The sequence below is a fragment of the Aulonocara stuartgranti genome (assembly GCF_965226115.1).
Source record: "Aulonocara stuartgranti genome assembly, chromosome: 3".
NCBI lineage: Eukaryota > Metazoa > Chordata > Actinopteri > Cichliformes > Cichlidae > Aulonocara > Aulonocara stuartgranti.
The window spans coordinates 54611591-54628398 of record NC_138941.1 but is presented as its reverse complement, the minus strand read 5'-3'; the positions used below and the strand labels follow the sequence as shown (position 1 = coordinate 54628398).

At 37.9% G+C, this 16808-nt stretch overlaps 1 protein-coding gene across 1 annotated transcript; it reads left to right on the top strand.

Annotated features, from left to right (window-relative positions):
- The first annotated feature begins 1951 nt into the window (after positions 1–1951).
- Positions 1952–14185, top strand: LOC309699071 (NLR family CARD domain-containing protein 3-like). Its single transcript, XM_082521926.1, has 11 exons — positions 1952–1970; positions 2557–2664; positions 3233–3337; positions 3478–3564; positions 4371–4412; positions 6689–6867; positions 7230–9006; positions 9229–9402; positions 9650–9823; positions 10736–10782; positions 11774–14185. Exons 2-11 carry the CDS (start codon positions 2576–2578, stop codon positions 12304–12306), a joined length of 3207 nt encoding a protein of 1068 aa, XP_082378052.1. The 5' UTR covers positions 1952–1970; positions 2557–2575; the 3' UTR covers positions 12307–14185.
- Positions 14186–16808: the final 2623 nt, after the last annotated feature.

Sequence of the window (16808 nt, the reverse complement as noted above, 5' to 3'; positions counted from 1 at the left end):
TAAAATGTAATTTTAAAACTTAATGAGCAGTGCGTTCTCATTATCAACAAAATTAAAATTATTAATAATCAGAGATCGTACACTGTTAAACTTCCAACATCTGAGTTCATTATTAGCTGTTGAGGTTAAGCATTCAGTCAACACAGAAACACTGAGGATGTTTTCTGTACTCTGTAAGGACCAGCGATGGATGTGGGGCTGAAGCCTTTAGGTTTATATTGTTAAAAAGTAATTATGAGAGAATTTGTTTCAGGTCATATTTCAGAGTAACATGAAAGTAACATAATGAATAATGTAACAAATTAACTTTTAGTAAACTACTGCATTACTTCTAAGAAAGGTGTTCTGTGTAATATGTTTATTTATTTCTCGAGTAATAACCTCAACAGCGGTAAGCCTTCCATGTGTGCAGAGTCTATAGCAGGTATCGAGCAAGTTGGTGACATTAATGAACTGCTAAAGGTTGCTATGGCTTATGGTGCTTAAGAAACGTGTTGGTCCAGTTTTCACTGAAAACAGAAAAAGAGGTCGAAGTTAAAGCAAGAACTGAATTATGAAGAACAGAAGAAAATGTAAAACACACAGTGGTCTGCATCTAGTGAATTTATTCAGAAATGAATGAAAGTTATTTGACAAATTACATTTTTGCAGAAAGCATCTAAACTCATTAGGCAAAGAACATAGATGCACTTTTGATTTGTCATTAGTTTCAGTTTACTTCAGTTAATTCAGTCATGTTAGCTTATCGAGCTCCCAACCCTGTCCAGCCACAAAAGGCTCCAGTGAACACCTCACTAATGATGAGTCGGATAAAAGCTTGAAGGGGAAAAAAAAGATGCTTTTGAAAATATAAAATATGCTTAAATAACTCCTCCCTTGCCACTTGCACTTGCACAACTCCTGCTAGTTTCTGTTTCTTAATATAAAATTATAATTATAAACATTTTATAGGATCATGTGGGAATACGGCATTAAAAAAATAATTTTCAGAAGAGAATGAGGCCAAAAACTATTTAAACATTTGATGGTCTCAATAACAAATGTAAGCTATGACCAGTGTATGACAATGCACTACTCCACTATACACTACTTTGGATCACTGCTGTAAAAATAATTTACAGTACAGACAAAGTAAAGCAGTCAGTCCTTTGCTTTGTGCAGTAAAATAATTTAAAAACATTTTAGAGTATCTTATACATACATATTCCTGTAAAAATACTGTTAAATTAAAAAAAATGTTTACAGTGTGGCCGAGTATTAAGGCCCCAAAAGAAGAAAAAAGAGAATAAAGACAAAATTTCGAGATTAAAGTTGTTTCAAGACAAACTGCTATGCCCTCCACAACATGCCGTGTTTTTATGAGTTAGTGAAACATCCTATCATGTCTGTGATGCAACAAACATCCTCTTTATTGCCTGTTTTAACCATCCTCATTATGGATAAACCTGCATCTGTCCATTACCAGACTTTTCATTTTGTTCAACTCCACTCTTTCAAAATGCAGCTGTCTGCACCAGTTTTTCGTTGTAGCCCTGATAGACAAAAAAAGGTGCATAAAAGAGAAACGAAAGTGAAACTCAAACAAATGCAACAACAACAAAACCCTACTCTCTCTCTCACACACACACACGCACACTCACACGCACACACACACACACTCACACGCACACGCACACACACACACACACACAGAGGGTATCTCCCGTCTGTGCCATGCTGTAGTGCAGGAGCGAGTCTCATTGTCAGGAGAACCTTGAGAACCTTACGAATACTTGATTGAGTTATAAGAAAGAAGAAAACTCTTATAGCGTGAAAGTAAGTCACCGCCTATCTTCCTGCTTTATGTCGACTTTTGTCGGGCAGAGCGATGCGTGTGTTTTTTTAATCAGCCGACATCTTGTTTTACTGGAGTAACTGCGCACATAAGAAGGATCATCGCAGCAGCAGATTTCACAGTTTACGGCGACTCAGTATGAACGAACTCAAACTCTGCCATCGATTATTTTTATAATTCACTATTTAGGAGCGATCGAGGGTGCTGCGTGTGTTTATCCATATGTCCACGTTTAACCCTGTAAACACTCCAGTTACGTTATAAAACCGAGTCAAATTCGCATTGTTATTCTTTTACTTCTATTTTCGATTTGACTTGCCTCATAGTATGATTGAAATAGATACTCTAACTTGTTTTTTTAATACCTGCTTCACCTTCACGCTGTCATTGATCATCCGTGTAAACAAAAGACCGTTAAAGAGGCCCTGCACTGTCGCACCAATCTTAAATCTTACCTGACAGTGCAGTGATTACCAAAAATATTAGGTCTGTAAACAAAGAGTAACTTTATTGAATATTTAAAAAGTGCATTTAGTGTCTAGGAGGGTAAATAAATAAATAAAGCTACAGCTGCCACCTACAGGCTACCAGCTGTCACTGCAGCTCGGTTCAGGTTCAGGAGGAAGGCTCTTTTACAGTGGAATTGCCAATAAAGTGCATAAAGTCTGTACAGCTGGATTTTTATCATTTACAAACTATTCTCTGTTTTTTTTCCCTGTTAGTTGTGTTTCAGCTGCAGAAATGTCTGAGACAAGAAAGAGAAAACAAGCTGACTCCGCCCCCCCACTCTCCAAACAGCCAATCAGCTCCCGCAGTGGGCTGCTAGTCAGGTATCTCCGATCAAAAATAAAGAAACTCTACATTGGAAAACGGTTTTTAGTGCAGTGTGGTTACAGTTTATCATCTACACAGAGCTCTCTTTGTTTAATACTTACAGATAGGTGACATATTAAAGGAAAAAGTGGCTATGTTATGCTGGCAGGATTTGGACCCCCTTAGAGGGAAGAGTCTATAAATTATTAAGGAGTTGTTCTGAGTGATAGAACATGACACGAGGTCTCACTGAATAACCTGATGAGGATGAAAATGATGTTACTCTGGTCTAACATGTTTGCCTGATCTCAAACAGTTGAGCAGCTGTGGAAAAGTTTGGGGCTTCTTGATCAGGTGAGAGGGAAATCTGAATGGAGTTCACCCTCACGTAAAGTTCACAAGACACTTGATGCACTTCTTGTAACCAGCGCACCAACATATTGTTGTTTTTCCTTTCATTTGTCACCTGCCTTCACATTCCTTTTCTGCCATCCTATTAGCATTTAGCTCAGAGGTCCATCATGGATCAAGGTTCACTGCTATTTTTTTAAAGAAAAAAAAAGATTCATATCCTGTTCTGAACAGTTCACAGAAGAATAGAGATGACTCTCCCGGTCCCAGCTCTGTGTCTATGAAGAGTGATGGATCCATGTACCAGCCAGCTAATTTTGGTGACAAGCAACATCAGGGGTAATCCTTATTTTGTACTTTAAAATGTTTTCCATTAATTTGTTAGAGTTATTCTTCTTTCACTTTTCCTGTAAACAAATACAATAGAAACACAGGTGGTTTCTTGTTTGTGGAATAAATACAAATATCTCCGTTTTTAGTGGAACTGAGTCCAGAGCTCCCAGTGTTGTCTCCATGAAGAGTGAAGGATCCATGTACCAGCCAGCTAATTTTGGAAAGACACAAAGGTAAAGTTTTTCTCCCCCAAAGGAATAAATGTAGCACATTAAAGATTAAGTGACAGACTGATTTGACTGACCTGCAGTTTCACATGTGGCATGTTGATTTTTCTGTATTTTTGCATGGCAATTTTATTCAGTTCAATTTTCAATTTGATCCCAATATTTACCCAGTTACCCAAATCATAGCATGCATGGAAACAAAGTGTACACTCCACAAAGACATGTTTTCACATTGAGTTTTCAAACCCATCTGAATAAGTAAACATTTGATCCTCTTAAAAACAGCACCTATATAGGCTGTGTTCATCTTCTTTAGGAGTCACATAAAGCTCCCAGCATGCTCCTTTTTTTTACAACAATCCTCTGCGTGTCATTCTTCACCACATCCATGGTCATGAGGTCTTCCTCTTTTCCTCCTGCCTGGCAGCTCTCTGTTAGAGTCCTTTGTCAAGTAAATCCACCATCCTCTCTCTGCACATGTCCAAACAATCTCAGCCTTACCTCTAACTTTGTCTCCAAACCTGAGCTGTCCCTCTGATGTATGCATGTCTGATATTGTCCATTCTGCTTACTCCCTATGAAAATATGACCATTTTCAACTCAGCCTCCTGTTTCTTTTTCAGTCACCGACTCTAAACCATACATTGTTACAGTTCTTACTGCCATCTGCTATTTTCGTGATTGCACCTTGGTGATATATAGTCTCTGATTCTGATCTTGTAAACCTTCCCTTTAACTGCTACCCTTCTTTCACAAATTACCCATGACACTCATCTCCACCTGCTCCACCGTGCCTGCACTTTATGCTTCAGATCTCCTGTGCACTGCCGATTGCTTTGGATGGTTGACCCCAGGTATTTAAACTTTCACTTTCACTATCTCTGCATGTTTACCCTCCCACATGTCTTCCTCTCTTTCTCACCTGTTCTATCTTGTTTCTACTGACTTTCATTCCTCGTCTCATTCCTCTTCTCTCCAGGTATGCTAATTGTAATATATGATTGCACTGATTGCCGATCACGCTTCAACTGAGTCGTCCTCGGTCAGAAGGAATGGTACTCCACATTGATGTAGTTCAAATAAGTTTAATGAAGGAGAAGGCAGATGGCATAAACAGGATGAACAGGATTGGTAGGGATGTGATTGAATTACAATATATTTACATGCAGGTAAATGGGGTTTGAGTGTGTGTGTGTGTGTGTGTGGTCATCTGTAAACAGAAAAATTAATTTGTGTATTAACCACTATGTAAAACACTGCTTATACAATACTGTGGGTTTTCAGCGTAATGTTATACCATCTGTAATATAACAACTTGGCCACTAGAGGGCACCCTAAGACCATAAATGAATTTTCTGCCCGTGTGTGTGTATACATCTATCTATCTATCTATCTATCTATCTATATATAGATATATATATATATCTGTTAGCAAACAGGACCTCTACAGGTTACAACTACTCAGGCAATAACCATAAAGATAGTTACATCCACTCACAGCTACAATAGTAAGTCATATATGAAATGGAATATGGGCTAAAACCAAGGCTGCCTGTAGTAGCCCAAAGCCGCATCTTAGCGATAGCAATGGGACTAGCTACTTAGCAAATAACACAGATAAAGTTAAACCTACAATACTCACGTGGTAACCACGCACACAGTTTTAACTCACAAAGGAATGCAAGTAAATACGTTACACCTCCGACACACCTCTCAGCACCGCACTGAACATGTTCCCATCCAAAGTATAATACTGAGGAGTAGACTTTTAGCACTAATAGTCAGAGGATTAGCGTACCTCCACCTCTCCTGGTTCTTTCCCACTTCTTCCCTACTCCCTACTCTCACTACAGATCACAAAGTTGTGTATGAGCATCATAGTGATGGTAAATTTGATTCTTTTTACTGAATCGAGTTTGAATGAGTCACTCACCAAATTGAATCGAATTTTTGCGTCATTTGAGTCACTTAGTTGCCCAGAGAGTGCAAAAAATGTACATTTTCACTCAAACCTAATTTGTTTCTCTTTTCATGGAGGAAAAACAAGGAAAAAAATTCTAAAGGGAACATTTATTTTATTTATTTTTATTTTATTTTATTAGTATTTTCTTCAAATGTGTCAAATATATATTTTCTCATGTAAATGTCCACTGAGCTGTGAGCCAGGGGGCGGTAATGCGCCTTAACATTAGTTGCCAACCAAGAAGAAGAAGCTGTGAGCCAGGAGGGAGGGGGTGAGTGAGTCCTGAGTGATTTGCTCATGCTACGATTCAGATTTTGATTCCTTGAAAAAGTTATAATCATTTCACCTTAAGAAGCATAATACAAAACTGGATTAGATTTCAGAGCACTCACAGTCACTTTGGTGGAGTAATGCTTAATGCTTCATTAAATTTAGCCTAACAATAGTGTATCTGATGAAAAAATAAATCTTCAAGGGCCCCAAATTTGATGAGACAATGTGCTCTTCAACTGTCCGTGTTGTTAAGTGCAGCTGTTCAGCACGTTTTAGCTGCATGGGATTTTACCAGGAAAACCCTTTGCTTTCATACAGAAACATTACACTAAATCTAGTTTGCTCGTGAACACAAAGGCAGGCTTTTTGGAATAATGTCATAGAACAGATTAATTGAGAAACAGTTATGTGGCCTCAATAGATATTGGCACACAATAGATAGCTTTTTCAAAGAAAAACCTTGATCTAGTAACAACAGTGAGCTTTCATGCAGAATATAGATCAATGTTTTCCAACAGTCACAAATTAGATTATGAATTCTGCATCGTGTGACAAAATACTTGAAGAACCTGGAGGTCTTTTCAACAGGGTCTAGATTAATCCTGCTAAAGGGGCAACATTAGTTTCTGCTGAGGAATATTACGGTTGATATTTGTGAACTCTAAACGGATGCAGATGCAGACTGAGTGAACGTTGATGGTGTATGAAGGTGATGTTTTAAGGCTGTTTATTTTCCATAGCAATATAGATAGAAATCTCCAGACCAACAGGTTTCTGAATACAGGAGAATAATTTCTTTGTTTGTAGATCAAATGCTGCCTCAGATACAGTGATATCACTGTGTGTGATGCACAATAATAACGAAATGTTTTCTTCATCTCCCATCTAATCCAGCTGTCCAGTGTGTAAGGAGGTTTTAAAGGATCCAGTCCAGTTCATGTGTGGACATGAGTCCTGCAAACAGTGTGTAAGTTCAGATCAGTCTGATTCACCAGCAGAGGACTCCTGTCCACAGTGTGGAAAGAAATCCAGAATAACATTGAAAAGCTTGAAAGATACTGAAGATGACAATGGTAAGTATTAAGAATTTGTATAACTACTATGAGAAAAGTTTTAAACTCTTATTAGATGTAAAGTGAGTTTGAGCGGTATTTTGAATGTTTGAATACTTGGGATTTTCTTGTTAATAAAACATCTCTTTTATACACAGTTTTTTAGGTGTGTAGGGTTCTTTTTAATTGGTGAATTTTCTGGATTTTAATTTTTTTTTCATCTTACCCAAAATTTAAACAATTAAACCAATGAAAACTTTAATTTCAAGATTTGTTCTCTTTGTCATTTGGTGATTTTGCATTTTTACCATTTAAAAAAATGAAATCATTTGGTATTAACAATGTAATTTTGGACTTGTTCATCTTGCATTTCATTGTTACAGATGACATCAAACTGTTTGAGGCAAAGAAGACATGGAAAGAAGCGATGCAAAAGAAATTTTTTTTGGTGTCTGAAGGTAATGGTGACAAGCCAAGTCCTTTGAACAACATCTATACAGAGCTCTACATCACCACTGGGGAGAGTGAAGGGCCTCGTACAGAGCATGAGTTCAGATATGGCACAAGTAAACTGGAAACGTGTTCATCAGTCAGTCTGAGTGACATCTTCAGACCGTTGCCTGATCAAGACAAACCTCACAGAACAGTTGTGACGAAGGGCGTCGCAGGAATTGGAAAATCATTTTCTGTGCAGAAGTTGATTCTTGACTGGGCCGAAGAGAAGGCAAACCAGGATGTAGACTTTGTTTTCAGTCTTGCTTTCAGAGAGCTGAATTTGATTTCAGGTGAAAAAAGCCTACATGAGCTCCTGACTTTATTTCACCCCACACTGTCTGATCTCAAAGATTCAGTGGACTATACCAAAACCAAGACTGTCCTGATCCTGGACGGTCTGGATGAAAGCAGGTTTCAGCTGGACTTTGAAGGCATTAAGTCTATAACATCTGTCAAGGAAGCAGCACCTGTGAGGGATCTCCTAGCAAACATCATCCAGGGTAACCTTCTTCCTGATGCAAAGCTCTGGATTACTTCCCGTCCAGCAGCAGCCAATCAGATCCCTGCTGAGCATGTTGACATGGTGACAGAGATAAGAGGGTTCAATGACTCACAAAAAGCTGAATACTTCAGGAGGAGGTTTAGTCATGATCCAGATCTTGCTGAAAGGATCATTAAACATATTCAGTCTTCACAGAGTCTCGACAGCATGTGTCAGATCCCGATCTTCTGCTGGATTTCTGCAGTGTTATTCCAGGAAGTCTTTGGAGGAGACGAGAAAACTGAAATTCCTCAAACTCTTACAGAAATGATGGCACACTTTCTCTGTGTCCAAACAAAACACAGAAGTAGAAAATATGACAAGGACGTTGAGACAAACAAAGTGAAGCTTCTGAAAACACAGAGGAAATTTCTTCTGAAACTCGGCAAGCTTGCATTTGAGCAGCTGCTGAAGAAAAATCTTATCTTCTATGAGGAAGATCTGGAGGCCTGTGGCATTGATGTTAAAGCAGCATCCATTGACTCTGGATTTTGCACCACAGTTCTTCGGGAAGAAAAAATAATTTTCCAGAAAAATGTCTTCTTCTTTGTGCATCTGACTGTGCAGGAGTTCTTTGCAGCTCTCTACATCTATGACTGTTTCATTAACAATGATACTAAAGATCTCAGCATCTTCTTTGATGTAAAGGGCAAGGAGCATACTTTAATTGAACTTCTTAAAATAACAGTAGACAAAGTGCTGGAGAAGAAAAATGGCCACCTGGACTTCTTCCTGAGATTCCTCCTTGGCCTCATGGTTGAACCCAATCACAGAGTCCTTCATGGTCTGCTGACTCCAACAGATCGAAGCCAAGATACTGACAAGAAAATGTTGACTCACATCAAATCTATGCGAAGGAAGAACCTCTCTCCAGACAGCTGCATCAACCTTTTCCAGACTATGGTCGAGATGAGAGATCACAAAGTCAAAGATGAGATTCAGAAATATCTCGCACTGTCAGATCATTCAAAAACAGAGTTGACTCCCCTGCATTGCTCTGCACTGGCCTACATGCTGCAGGCATCAAAGAATGATCTGGAGGTCTTGGACTTGAAGAGTTACAACACATCAGATGAGGGCAGACGGAGGCTGATACCAGCAGTGAGGAGCAGCAAAAAGGCCTTGTAAGTTTTTTTCACTCTTGTTTGTGAGATAAACTCTTCACCCTTAAATAATCTCAGCGAACTGGACTATTAGCCAGAATGCAAAAGAGGAAGGAGAGGGAACAAGTCCTCTGTATTACAAATGGCAATCACATGGTTGGCCATTAAGTATCTTTAAACATGCCTTTTCTTTACATCTATCTGTTTCTATAAAAATTAATAAACACCCATCACCCTCCATAGACTAGCAGACTGTAAAGTAAGTGAAGAGTGGGTTGATCATCTGGTCGCTGCTCTCAAATACCCCTTCTCACCTCTACGAGATCTGGACCTGAGCAACAATGACCTGAAAGATTCAGGAGTGGAGCTGCTCTCTAAAGGACTGTTGAGTCAGTGCTGCAGACTGGAAACTCTGAGGTACATTACATGTTTATGTATCATAATATAAACATAGACAACCCATCCAACCTCCTACAAAGTGAAACAGATATCACCTGGCAGAAGTTATTTTAGCACAGGTCCTGTTCTTCATAGCATCTGCCCTGTAAATACTCATTCCTGCAGTCATTTATTCTTTCAGCGATGCAACAGATGTAGTCCTGCTGATGGATTTCTAAATCTTCTAAAAGCTGCATTTATATGTATCAAACTATTCTTTTCTCAGGTTATCTGGGTGTCTGGTGACAGAACAAGGCTGTGATTATTTGGTCAAAGCTCTGAAGTTAAACCCCTCACATCTGAAAGAGTTGGACCTGAGTTACAACTATCCAGGAGAATATGGAGAGAAGAAGCTCTCTGAGCTGAGGAATGATCCACAATACCGGCTCAGCCAAGTCAAGTAATGTTTTCCTTTATCATGCACTGTTTGGAAAATGGTCCCCAAGCTCAAAGCAAGCACGGAAACACCCCAGGAAGCTGTTTGACAAGTTTTTTAATGGATGAGAGCCAGCTCAAAATGTTCTGTTAGTCTTCATCGCAAAATGCTTTCTATTTCCTGTTAACGATTGAGAATAAGTTTATTTCCCTCTTGTAGCCCTTGAACAAACTAAAAATAGTAATAATAATAATAACAGCTAGTTAACAAACAAACAGAACACATCACTATATTATTATTATTATTATTTCTATATGTACCATTTACAAGAAGATGCATCACAATGAGGAGAAGAAAGTCTGATCTTAATCTAAAGTGTTTTAAACTTTAGTTTTTGCTTTTTCACCACCTAAAGATTAGAGCACCGCCACCTTTTTACTGGAGTTTCGTGCTGTAATACTCGTAGAGTGATACAGAGTAATTTTCTGTTTCCTAACAAGTCAAGTACCCTGGTTGTTAGTCAAAAAAGTAACATACTTTTCTTAAACGTAATGGAGTATTTTACTTAATCACCCACTGAAGAAGGTAATTTGTTACACCTCTTATTACATTACTACCAAACAAATCCCTACACTGTCTTCCTTTTAATGAGTACAGGCACAAAGTCGACAACACAAAGCAAAGCTTGGACTACAGTAAATTTAATACATCAACCTGTATGGATAGAAATTAAAGCTAAAATGCTGCAATCCTGAATAATCATCACCTCTGTTACCTGGTGAAGATCAGACTCCAGCATGCACTCAGCTTTATCATTACTCTGTTTTCTTAGCCAGCAAGAGACCAATATTGGATGTTGGGTGGTGAACAGAATAGATGCATACATTACTAATTAATAGTTCCATTTCTATTTCTTAAACTCAATTTCCTCCACAGTTTTGAACATGGTGGAAGTCACCGGATACACCCAGGATTGAAGAAATGTGAGTATCTACAGGAATCTGTTGAATGTTGCAATGCCTGAATTCTAAAGGCATTAAGATGCTACAGGACTTAATTACAACATGATCATTTCAGGTTAATGTGGCAGAACTTTTGTTTTAAAGCAGCTTTCTGTGTTTCACCTGAGCTTCCAGCGAGGAGCCTCCCTCAGTCTCTACCACACACCACCACAGTCACCATCAGTTTCAGTGGGTCCTCTTTACATAGTGTTTTCTGTAAGAGAGGATTTAGACTTATTAGAATAGAATAGAATAGAATAGAATAGAATAGAATAGAATTCAATTTTATTGTCATTGCACATGCACAGGTACAGGGCAACGAAATGCAGTTTGCATCCATCCAGAAGTGCTTTAGTGATATAGATATATTACAATATATATTGGCAATAATATAGATATGTGAGTATATTACAGAAATGGGTCTATTATGGTATTTTATAATGTACACGGTATGAAGTATGTTGTGAATATTCTATAACTATAAGTATGTACAGGCTGTAGTGAGTACAAGCTGTGTACAGGCTATGAACAGGATATAAATATGAAAAACTATACAGAATATGAAATAAATAACTTTACAGAATCTGAGATATACAGCTATACAGAAATGGGAACTATGCAAGTTGTAAACAGTTGTAGGATTATTAGATCTAATGGTACATGTAAAAATACTGGATATTGAAGGACAGCAATAAAATATTAAGAATCGTAGAAATACATTGTTTCTTTTTAAGATCAATTTTAAACATTCCTGTCATGGTTCTGCCTTTAAGAGGAAAAATAAACATCACTCGTGTATTCAGAAATGTTATTTTGAGAAGAATGTTGACTTTTAACTCAGGAACAACTTTCTTTTGATGGATTTTTTTTTTTAATTACTGCCCAACAGCTCTGTACTTCATACTGCCAGTGGTGGACAAATGGTATACTATTAAAGTCTTTACTGACTATATAAGTGTTTTCTTACCTCCAGATGCCTGTGCGCTCACTTTGGACTTCAACACAGCTCACAAGAACCTGCTGCTCTCTGAAGACAAAAGAAAAGTGACCTGGGTGGAGGAGGAGCAGGCTTATCCTGATCATACAGAGAGGTTTGATTGCTGTCAGCAAGTGCTGTGTGAGCAGGGACTAAAAGGACGCTGCTACCTGGAGATGGAGGTGTCAGAGCCCTTATGTGTTGGGTTAACATACAGAAGCATTGGCAGGAAAGGAGATGTGGATGACTGCAAGCTGGGACAAAACAACAAGTCTTGGTGTCTGATTTGCTCTGATGATGGTTGTTTTGTTCAGCACAACAAAGAGAAGGTCTGTGTATCATCTCAGTGTTTGCGCTGCAGTCGGGTTGGGGTGTATCTGGATTGGGAAGCTGGCACTTTGTCCTTTTACAGAGTTTTTTCTGGTAGCCTCATTCACCTCCACACCTTCAAAACAACCTTCAATGATCCCCTCTACCCTGCTGTTGAACTTCACACCCGTTCCTCTGTATTGTTTTGTCAGCTACCGTAGAAAGAAGTTTCACTAGATTAGAAAATGAATGCCTGCTAAACAACTTCAGGAAGGCTAGACATCAGTTGAAGCCTGAGCACTGTGGAGAAGGCTGTAGCTCAGGTGGTAGCGCAGGTTACCTAGTAATTACAAGGATGGCGGTTCAACCTTAGTCTGCTTCAGCCTGCATGCCAACTATCCTGGGATAAGATACTAACTCCGCCCTCTCTGACACTCCGCACCTGTTGGAGTGTGAATGTTAGGTAGAAAGAGCAGAGAAATAGTGCTTTTGTGAATGGGTGAAGAAGACAAGTGCTTTGAGTGCTCCAATAGAGCAGAAATGTGCTGTATAGGAACCAGTTCATTATCTTTAACAGACAAACACAAGGTCAAAAAAGTTGCCCTCTTGAAGTGATCAGTTGATCCTGCAGAGAGGATGAGACAAGAAAACATGTGCTCACTATTCTGTTAGTAACTTTGTTTTATAAACATAACCTTAAGTATGAATATGTATATATGGTTATTTTAGTGACACATACAGTTTTTAAAGTGATGAAAAATGTTTTCAGGTTTTTTAAGAAGTGCGTGATTTCTTGACAGATTAAGTTAAATAAATAAAAATTTGGTTCATTTAAGGAAAATGAACATCCATAGATAATTTTCATTTCACTTTTATTTTACACCCTCAACTGCTTGATTACAAAATAGCTACACTTTTAGCCAACACATCTATATGGATACTGTCAATACTGTCATAAAATGTCAAAAATAAGCTCTCCTGACTCTGGAATAGTGCCTAAGTTGTGGAAAAGGGCGTGGAGCTCCTGTCTTCACTAAGTGGCCTAACAGTTTTTATGCTACATATAAAATATTATATGTAATGTGAGTTATTTATATGACTCATCATAATGAAACATGATTTCTAAAACCACATATTTGTCACACAGGACTGGGAAAATAATGTTAGCATTGAGTTTGACAGTGTGGTAAACAACAGAATAGTAGCCGAACAGCCAGGAAGCAGGCAGGTGGTTGATAGCAGATCTTCTTTCTTGTACTTACACATAAGCCACATTGTTAATTTGCTAGTTTACCTGCAGTTTACCGCAGCCCAGGTTAAGTCTACACACTGGCTGTTACCTGTTGGTGTAGATCTCATTTTAAACATATTATCTTTTGAATGAATGCGTTTGTATTACATACTTTCTTTAGCAGACCAACATGCTTACAGTATCAGTGCTAAAAAGTGTTTTACATGAAGTGTATACTATATTTATTTACAGCTAATGGGAGTGTTGTTAGTTTGAAATATAACCACCCTGAGGGAAAAAGTGTTTGTCTCTTGGTTTCCAGCTCACAATATTTTATATCAAAATTATACTCAAAGTTTTGAAACAAGTGTGTTGTAGGAAAAAATGAGTCCTTACATTAAAGTTTTGTGATACATTAACGAGGTAAATATGGTCGAGTCTCTCTACTTTAAAAGCATTATGTCAGTGTTGATTTGATAGCTTAAGCTGCTCTCTCGGGATGAAGTAAAAGTGGAGCAAGCAGCAAAGTTGCACTAGTACATAAGGAATTAACATTCCTTATGTACTAGTCCTTATGTACTTAAGATAAGCTTTTATCTTAAGTATTAGTCTGGTTCTTTTATGTCGATTTGAATGTAAAGTATACAATAAAGCAGAGAATAAAAGATACCTTAGCAGTGTGTGTGTGTGTGTGTGTGTGTGTTTCTTTTTTGATTGGCGGCAAGTTTGTTCCCCTTCCTTTGATGTTAGACTGATGAAAAACTGCTTTTAATATTTTCTATATGTACATTTAGTTTTAAATGTGCTTTTTAAAAAATAGACTGGAATATTAAAGTAATCTGTACCATCAAGTGCTGCTGTTCTGTTAACTTTTGCAATATCTTTTCAGCACCTCAGGTTTCTTCAAGAGGCTGTGACCTACCTGGTTAAATGCGGATTTGACTGGCACACAGTGGGTTGGTATCACATAAATCAGTGATGTCTGTTTATTAAAAAAAAAACCCCAAAGAAACAGCTACAGTCAGGTAGCAGCTGTTTAGCAGATAAAGTAGTACCCAGGAGTAAGGGAGGTACACTCAAAGCAACTGTATTAACTGAGTTTTGATGAAATTTGGAAAATTTAAAGCTCTGAAAACACAGGAATTTATCTAAATATGTTCAAACAATATTTAGGTGTATTTGTTCAAATATACACATCATTACAATGCACTACGTCTTAATCCTAAAGTATTTTTGATGTTCTCACCAGAATTCAGTTCATTTCATTTATCATATGAGAAAGATATTCCTTAGCAGTAGTATTGCTTTAAAAAACAAAAGAACTCTTAGTTTTTTTTTTAAATAAATGACATCATGTCTCCAGTCAAAAAATAAATATAAAATAAATGGGTACCTTCAGATGCTCACTTATTTCTAATGGTCACTGTGTTTGTACAGATTCGACACAGGATGCTCGTAAACTGTAAAATTCTAAACCAGCTGGCACAGCTAGAATTCATACAAATACATAATATAGACAATCTGGCAGGCGGCAGTGGTGTAGATCATCTACTGACAGACTATTCACATTGTTCTCAGTGTCAAGTTCTGTCCCTTTTCTACAAGCCTCATTCACTGTGTGATCAAAGAGCAGCATAACTGTGTTTTGCACCCATGCTACTGAAACATAACACCACCAGTTAACTGCCAAACACATCCTGGTTTGTTTCCTGTGGGAATTGTTTTCTATTGAAATTCCCTTCTTTACTTGCTTTTTACTTTCACTTAAACCCACTAGGTTTAGGCACCATAAACTTTATTGTCTTTTTGTATTTTTTGTTAATCAAATATTTTGTTTCACAATTTAAAAAAAAATACTTAGTTTGTTTTAAAGAAAAAAGACCCTGCCCTTCACAGATGTCATCCTGTCTCACTGACAAATTACTTTGGAATGACTGAGCTTTGGATTGTGGCTACCCCTATAATAAATCATCACAGCAGCTGCACCATCTGTTCCTAAGCTAAGCACCAGCACTGGCTATTTTAAAAAATTCTGATGTAGCTAATCAGGCATGTTTCTCATTCAGTTGTGATATTGCTTTTTATTTTCTGTGGGATTCTGTGAGATATGACTTTTTTCCCCTTTTATTCAGCTATCAGTAGTTCTAGTATTTGTTGTGTTGATTGAGAAGTGTACCTATATACTGTAAATTGTCCACGAATCCAATATGGGATCATATCATACTATATTAATGTCATCAGGTAGGGACAATGCAAAGCAAACGTAGCCTATATGTTACCTGATGGGTACAATGTTGCTGCTGCTCCTGCTGCTGATAGTGCTGGAGGGCAGGGCTGTGCTGATCTGAGACTGTAGACATTAGAAAGTCCACAGGAGAGATGGGAGCTTATTGAACAACTGTTATGAGATAATAATAAAATGCAAAGATTGGTGACAGTGCTTGGAACCATAAGGCAACAAAAGTGAGAAATAAACTCGGCTCTGCCTGTGAATCACTCTTTGCCTCTCTTCCTCCTTCCATCTCCTCATCTCATCTATCACTCTCCACTTGCTGTCCGTCTGAGAACAAGGCACAACTTGATATTGCAATAATCCAGTTATTCTCAAACTTTTTACATCATTCCCCACATGGCAGGAATCCTTCTAAACAAAACTATGACAGAAAGCCTATCAGCAAATTTATTTAGATAATAAACCCATTCACAATAAATCCTTCAGTAATTTCTGTTTTGAACAAACAGCTTTCATTTCAAACAACTGTTTGTAACTTTTGTCACTAGACTGATTCATTAGTCTGCATCACTTCTTCAAAAAAGCAACAAGTTAAAAAGAATGTGAACATTGCCAAACATGGAAAAATAAAGTTCAGTCTTAGTCTTATAAAAAAGAAATCCAGAAAATTGTGAACAGAGATGAAAAATATATAATTTAGTGAGAGTCTACTATTCACTCTTTGGCTACGTTCACACTGCAGGCGAAAGCACATCAAATCCGACTTTTCTGACCCTATGCGACCCATATCCGATCATGGTATGACAGTGTGAACGACACAAATCCGACCAAGGTCACTTTCGTATGTGGTACTGAATCCGATACATATCCGATGTTTTAGAAAGCGACTGCTGTTTGAACGGTCACGTCACATTAAATCCGTCTTTTACGTCACTGACACAAGACAGACGCCGATTATCAGCGCCGGAGAAGACATTGTGAACGCTTCCTGTCCATTCAGAGAAACTGTTGGGAAGACGACGTTGGAGAAACGTGAACATTTTATTTGTACTGTATAATCTGCAGATTCTGAGAGAAATCTGCAACTATCCTTTGAAGCACCGCTCCCCTAAAACAGCAATAAGGATCATTATTAGGCCATATGTAAATAACAAAATAACTTTAGAATTTAAAGCAAAATTGGGAAACGTAAAGTCTGAAGTCTTTATATTAAGAACCATCAGTCAAACAATACTGTTTGCTCTGGGTCTAAACAGAGC

Coding starts and splice junctions, on each gene's coding strand:
- LOC309699071 (XM_082521926.1), top strand. CDS start 2,576: ATGTCTGAGACAAGAAAGAGAAAACAAGCTGACTCCGCCCCCCCACTC. Junction 9,007..9,228: donor AGGAGCAGCAAAAAGGCCTT/GTAAGTTTTTTT, acceptor CACCCTCCATAG/ACTAGCAGACTGTAAAGTAA. Junction 10,783..11,773: donor ACACCCAGGATTGAAGAAAT/GTGAGTATCTAC, acceptor TCTTACCTCCAG/ATGCCTGTGCGCTCACTTTG.